Source organism: Nannospalax galili, unplaced genomic scaffold, assembly GCF_000622305.1.
Source record: "Nannospalax galili isolate Female #2095 unplaced genomic scaffold, S.galili_v1.0 scaffold854, whole genome shotgun sequence".
Taxonomy (NCBI): Eukaryota; Metazoa; Chordata; class Mammalia; order Rodentia; family Spalacidae; genus Nannospalax; species Nannospalax galili.
This window is the reverse complement of record NW_008334957.1, coordinates 1,995,080-2,002,455: the sequence shown is the minus strand read 5'-3', so window position 1 is coordinate 2,002,455 and position 7,376 is coordinate 1,995,080. Positions and strand designations below refer to the sequence as shown.

At 38.7% G+C, this 7,376-nt stretch overlaps 1 protein-coding gene across 3 annotated transcripts in view; it reads left to right on the top strand.

The window, feature by feature from the left end:
• Positions 1-7,376, top strand: part of Alkbh8 (alkB homolog 8, tRNA methyltransferase) — a 60,761-nt gene that overhangs the window by 36,728 nt on the left and 16,657 nt on the right. For all 3 annotated transcript variants that reach the window (XM_008829701.3, XM_029561891.1, XM_029561892.1), the window contains exon 8: positions 4,886-4,992. In XM_008829701.3, coding sequence (XP_008827923.1) covers positions 4,886-4,992 — 107 coding nt within the window. The remainder of the gene's footprint in view (positions 1-4,885; positions 4,993-7,376) is intronic.

Here is a 7,376-nt window from a genome sequence, read left to right as displayed (position 1 = left end):
AGAAGAATGAAACTAAACCCCTATCTTTCACCTTGCACAAAAGTCAATTCCAAATGGCTAAAGACCTCAATGTAAAGCCTGAAACTCTGAAACTATTAGAAGAAAACATTGGGATAAAACCTACAAGATACAGGCGTAGGAAAGGATTTTCTAAACCGAACATCAATTGCTCAGGAAACAAGGGCAAGAATTAACAAATGGGACCTCATTAAACTAAAAAGCTTCTGTCTCAAAGGAGACAACCAAGGAAGCAAACAGAAAACCCACAGAAATGCAGAAAATCTTCACCAGTGACACATCCGACAGAGGTTTACTAACCAGAATTTATAACAAACTCAAAAAACAGAGAACCAAGACAAGAAGCAATCCAATTAAAAGATGAACTAAGGAGCTGAACAGAGAGTTCTCAAAAGAAGAAGTAAAAATGGCTATGAAACATCTTAAAAATTAAAAGATGTTCAGCATCACTAATAATTAGGGAAATGCAAATTAAAACCACTTTAAGATTTCACCTTACCCCAGTCAGACTGGCTAAGATCAAGAACACAAATGATACCAAATGTTGGAGAGGATGTGGGGAAAGGGGAGCACTCATGCACTGCTGGTGGGGCTGCAAACTGGTTGAACCCCTATGGAAAGCAGTGTGGAGAACTCTTAAAAAACTACAAATGAACCTACCATTTGACCCAGTTATACCACTCCTTGGCATATACCCAAAGAACTCATCCTATCGCAGAGACACTTGTACATTCATGTTTGTTGCTGCTCTTTTCACAATAGCTAAGAGATGGAAGCAACCTAAGTGTCCCTCAATTGACGAGTGGATAATGAAAAGCCTTTTTCTTTTTTTAAGTTAATGTACTCATTCCTCTCCTGACAATTATGCACTGAGATTGAGTTTATCTTCTTTTTGGAAGTGTTTCCGAGAACAATATAGCTTTCCTTTTTTGTTTAGCTGTCATGGAGGTCTGTCCATTCCCTCACGTGCTCTTCTGTTGGGCAGCTTGTCTTTCCTTGGTGATAGAGCAACAACTCTGTCTTGAGTGGTCATTCTGTTGCATTTGGATTACACAAAAGTTGTCCAAGATCATATGTATAAGATTGTTGTTTGCTTTGAACTGAACATGATCCTCAGTCATGCCCCATGAGCCTGCTTGCGGACTTGATCTTTATTGACTCTGCCATCTTGGAAAGTAGAGAAAATAGGTAAAACCACAAAGAATAATTGGAAAACGCTTCTCTGGAGCACAGCTGTCACCTGGTAGTGGTTCACCAGTCACAAGGGAATGTTATTGATTACAAATCTTTAGTAAGTTTTTTTTCCTGTTTGTTTTTTGGTCTTTTAATAAGTGTTTTTGAAGTACAAACACTTTAGATGTAAGGATACTGAAAGTATTTTGATGATGGAATTTTCAAGAAGAGTTTAATTTTCATAGGATGTCTACATTTAATTATTAAATTAATAAAATTCTTCCTTAAATAATACTGTCTAATTTCATGCTAAAATAATTGCCAGAGGTCTAAAGACTTAAGTATAAAGAATAATAGACAATAGGGTGAATCTCTCATCATAAGCATACAAAGGAATTGATAGTATATTTGTGCTTTTCAAGCACAAAACAGTAGATCAGTGACATAAAAAAAGCACAAACCTTCCAAGGCCAGTTGTAATTTGGAAGTCAGATTCAAAATGAGGATGTCTGCTCCTTTTCTAAAAACCAGGAAGATACCATTAAAGGCATTAAAGTATGAAGCTTTTTCTTTTTCTGTGGACTTTTCTCTTGTCAAGGTTGTTTGCTAATTAATGTCATTCTAGGTAAAGAAGTCTAAATTTTAAATTATTGGCAAAAATATTGTCATTTATAATATGTAATATGTAGGGAATCAAAGCCTTGAGGGCCTGTTCATGTTTAGACAACATGGCTCTTATACAGATTTCTGATGCCAGAGATGGCTAATGCTAGACATCTGTATGGCTCAGAGGCAGCACAAAATGACTGATACTACATCCAGGAACCCCAAAGTAAACAGTGATATAATCTGTTATATGACTTTTAACTAGAAGTCACCTTTGTGTGATTTCTCATAAGAAGTCCTTGAGACAAGAGCATGTGCTCTTGCCAGGTGTCACCTGCCCAGCAGGCTGTTTACCCTCCCCTGAGAAAAGAAAGCATCTTGCATTTGCAGCAGCTCCATGAAGCTTCTTTAATCTCCCAGCCCCAGAACTTGCCCTCCACTTTTGAGTATAAATATGCAACATTTATCTCATGTAGAATCACCCAAATTTATATTTTGTGTTGATGCATACATATGGGAACATTTTTTACCAGGACAGAAAAAACGCTACTCAAAATGAACTCCCGCCTACCTGCTTTGGTTTTACTTCCTCACATGTTCACAGTCTGCTAACACTTCCCCTTTTCAGCCTGACTGACAGGTGAGCTTTAGCATAGGCTGAAGGAAATCCTGTGAGTGTTCAGACCTGGTAGTAGACAGTCACTGAGGCCTGCGGAAGCTGCCCTCACACCTGAGCACAGCCTGTGCTCTGGTTTAGGGAGCTGCAGGGAGGGGCTGGGCTCCCCTGACTACTTAGACTCTTAAGCCTGTTTGCATTCCCAGCCCAGGCTGCCAATCCCTAGGTTTCTTTCTCAGAGACCTTTGGTCTGGGTCCTCTTCCACCTCTGTCAAGACTTTTTTTTGGTGGAAACCTTGAGGACACTTTCCCCACTGGGATTTAATATTCCTGACTTTGGACTCCTGGTCCCTTCCCTAATCCCTAGGTCCCTCACCCTGCTGGAGCCTTTTGTTTGGGTTTCTTCAGCAGAGACACAGCCCCATTTTGCAGTAATCACTTCATCCTGTTCAGTTGGGGAAGGCAGCCCTTCCTCTGGTTTCAGACTTGCCTATGGTACACTATTGCAGCGGGTGATTGGCTCTTTCAGGCTTGGCTTACTGCTTTAACTGCTTACTCTGACACCTGGCCACCGAGCCTCTCAGTCCAACCTCAGCAGCTCAGCTTTCCTTCAGTTATTTTCATGCAAGTGGTTGGTTAAGACGGAAGTAACCGAGGAAGAAAGGATATGAGGCTGGCAGGCTCTTTGGTTGCTTGTGTTTCTTAGAACACCATTACCCTTTTTCTGAATTTAGTCCTTAAGGCCCTCTAGCTTGTCAGCATCCCTGCTTATTCTGTTGAAGTAGAAACTGCTTACTTTGTACTGACTAGGAGTCTAACTGAATCTTACACTTTCTGTGCTCTTCAGATGCTGTGAATGCTTTATGTGGATGAGCTCAAGGAGCTGTGGGCACGCTTACTGCATGCATCAGCTCTGCTGTCCTTGTCCTGTTGTTTCATCAACCCTCCCTTCTATAAGTTCAAAGATAAAATTAAGAATTTCAGGACAGTAGCAGTAGTACATTAAGCTTAGCATGGGGGTTCTGTGGAGCATAGAGCCTTGGATACAGACTGTGTGGCCATGAAGCTGACCCTGAGAACTACATGTCAGAATGGCCGTAAATAGGAAGACAGTTGGGATGAGTTGCAGTTTACATTTGCAAATTGAAGTAACAATCTATGCTTTGCTTCCTTTTTGAAATTAAGACTTTTAAAAGAAAATCAAATTCCAGGATTGGTGAAAATGTGATCAACAGTTTTGTACTGCTTATGGGAGTGTACAATCTTTGGAAGCAGTTTGTCTCTCTGTGTTAAGGACCTTAACATTATTCATACTCTTTTGCTGGATAACTTATTTTAAGATGGAAATTCTGATGTTTATTAAGTTGTTTATTAAAACTATTATATAAAATAAATTTCTTAAATATCTCACAAATAGTATTAAATTATGGCACATCCATATGGTGGAGTGTTTCTAGCCATTAAAAATGATAAAAATAAATTAGGTGCAGTGGCTCATGCCTGTAACTCCAGCACTTGGGAGCATGAGACAGGAGGGTTACTATGAATTTGAGTCCAACCTGAGCAATGTAGGGAGTTCCCATAAAAAACAAAACAAAATTTTAGATACAATTCATTATATAATGTTATGTGAAAATAGCAAGATGCATATTTTATTTTTATAAAAGTACTCAATTATGCTGGGCGTGGTGGTGCAGACCTTTGAATCTAGCATTTAATTCTGTAATGTTTTAGAGCAGCTTGCACGATGGAAGAGTTATTTAATTTCCCTTCATATTTCCTATTTATTCTACATGCCAGTTTTTCTAGATGGCCAATTTGGTACTGTTCTAGTTAGCTTTCTGTTGCTGTGATAAAACCCTCTGTCCAAAGCCAACTTGGAGGGGAAAGGGTTTATTAGGCTTACATGTCCTTGTCACAACTCATCCTTGAGGGAAACCAGGGCAGGAGCTCAAGACAGGAGCCTGGAGGCAGGAATTTGAGCACAGACCACAGAGGAGTGGAGGAATGGAGGAACACTGCTTACTGATTTGCTTCTCTGGCCTGGGCTCAGTCTGCTTTTTATACAACCCAAGACTACCTACCGAGGGGTGATATCACCCACAGTGGGCTAGGCCTTCCCACATCACTCAACAATCAAGAAAATGCCTCACAGACATGCCCAGGGGACATCTGATAGAGGAAATTCCTCAGTTGAGGCTACCTCTTCCCAGGTGTGTCAAGTTGACAACCAAAGCTATCCAGCACAGGTACCTTCATTTGCAAATCTGGTGGGACCTACACATACCTGTGAGTTTTTTTGTCATTCATAATATGCATCAAAGTTTTGAACCACATTGCTATGCTCTCTGGTAAACATTATCATGTTTTATTATTTGTTAGCCAAAGAAGGTCAGGATAAATGAACCATCCTTAGTCCCTGGAACACATGTGACTTGGTATTGACCTTTATGCATTTGTCTTTGCTTCAAGATTGTTATGGATTTCAAGCACCCAGAAGGTATCACGGTGCAAATTATGTTGCCTCGTCGGAGTTTGCTGGTGATGACTGGAGAATCTAGATACCTTTGGACCCATGGGTATGTGCTGAAATGATCTTGGTGATTGACACGACACTGCATGCTTTGTGAGACTTCTCATTGTCTTCCACTTGAGCCACTGAAACCATGTCCTGTGCTTGCACATTGAAGCTTCTGGGTCCAGCCCTCCTAGGGACCCAAGGCAACTTTACAGTTTTTGGAGCTTTAAAGAAAGGTTGCAAGCATAGGAAAGTAAGCTCCCTTTCCTTTGCATCTGCAGTTGTTGTGAACATTTTAAAATTTCTGTTTCTCATATATATTGTTCTTACTGCTTTTGTTGAATCATTTGTTTCTCATATATATTGTTCTTACTGCTTTTGTTGAATCATTTGAGAGTAAGTTACAGACATTGTGGCCCTTTGCTTTGATAGGAATGCATCTTTAGCTTTCATGCAGTCAGAACATTATGCTGCTAGAATTTATGTGTATATGTGGGTATATATTTATATATGTCATTAAAACATTGCTGAATTTTGTATGTATTAATTCTGTCCTGCTTATAGATTTTAGCTGACATAGATTTTTTTAAAAATCAAGGAAATGAGCACATGATTGAAGCCAGGCATTGTGCCAAAAACTTTACTTAAACTAACTTATTAGGTCACAAAATCATGATGGAAATTTGTTCCATGTTTCCATTTTTAAAGAAAATTGGAGCATAAAGAAGTTAAGTAACTTGTACAGACTCACGAAGCCAGTAAGTGGCAGAGTCCAGATCAGAAGCCAGAGGGTCTGGGGTTAGGGCCTGGGCTAACCATCTTATTACAGTCACACTGGTTTGCTTTGTTGCATTCTCGTGGCCACCATGGACTGAAACCTCTGAAACTGTGAGCCTAAATAAACCCTTTCTTCCTTAAACTGTTTCTTTGAGATATTTTGTAACAGTGGCAAAAACTAACACAAGCACCCATGAAAACCCAGTTAGCATCACACTTAATGGTGGAATGTTGAATTTTTTTTCTAAGATACCAAACAAGGCAGAAAATTTTGGTATTACTAATTCCTTTTTCTTTTTCTTTCTTTCTTTTTTTTTTTTTGAAAAAAATTTAATTAATTATTTTTTAGAGATATTGTCTCATATAGCACAGGGTCGCCTTGAACTCAGTATGTAATTTAGGATAAGGATAACCTTGAACTTCTGATCCTCCTGTCTCTACTGCCTGAGTACTTAGATTACAAGCATGCATCAGCACATCCAGCCCACCATTTCTTTTTAATGGTCTACTGAATAGCTTTCCAAGTATAATCAGTGAAGAAAAAGAAATAGAAATCATAAAGATTTGAAAGGAAACAGTAAAACTCTTTTGTTTTTGTGGATGGAATTAATGTGGAAAAGCCTAGGGAGGCTACAAAATGGGCACTAGAACTAATAGGTGAATTTATTTGCATACACAGTCAATATTTTTTAAAAAAAGGAACATAAAGTAAAAATGTGAATTAAACAGTCTAACAAAATACTTCTTTTCCAGTAGTCACAATGTCTTTATTATTGTGCAGCTTAAAAATTAGTTTGAAAGTTTTGATTCTAATAACACAACAGTAACAAAATGAAAATTAAGAATTGGAATACATTGTACTTTTTCAGTTTAGAATCAAATCCATCTTAGTGCTATGATCAACCTTTTTCTTTTCTGAACAAAAACTTGTATGATTCTTAGTAAGGAGAAGTCATCATCTTAACAGCATTCTATGTTTTCATGATTACCGAGGTCTTTCAGGCTTAGCACATTCCCTATGATTATGAAACTCACTGATATAGGGAGATGGCTTTACTAGATGAATCAGACAGCTTGGCCTCAGAAGATGTGCATCTGAGGAATAACTTTTGAAAAGATAGGCAGCACAGTTACATTGCTGTGCCTGAAGCATACATTGCTGATAGGAATAAAAAAGATCAAAATAAGAGGTACAGAGGCCATGATCATGGATGGGAATTTAGGATTGTTAAGGGTCAGTAGCTCTGTTCGATGTATGGATTCAGTGTAATTTTAATCCAAAGCCTAGGAGGCTTTATGTAGACACTGACAAGCTGGTTCTAAAATTTATAAGGAAATGTAATGAATATAGAATTGTCCTTATTTTTGAATCACTATATAGTAACTCATCTGAGTTCAGACAGACAGATAGATTAGAGGGACATAAAAGAATTCAGAAATAGCTGGACATGTTGGTGCTCACCTTTAATCCCAGCACTTGGGTGGCAGAGGCAGGTAGATCTCTGTGAGCTCAAGACCAGCCTGGTCTAATAGCAAGTTCCAGATGGGGATACAGGGAGACCCTTGTCTCAAAAAGACCAAAAGAGAAAAAAGGGGTCCAGAGATAGGGACATACATTTGAGTTGATTTTTGATGATATTAATGATTAAATGTGGAAAGAAAGTTTTG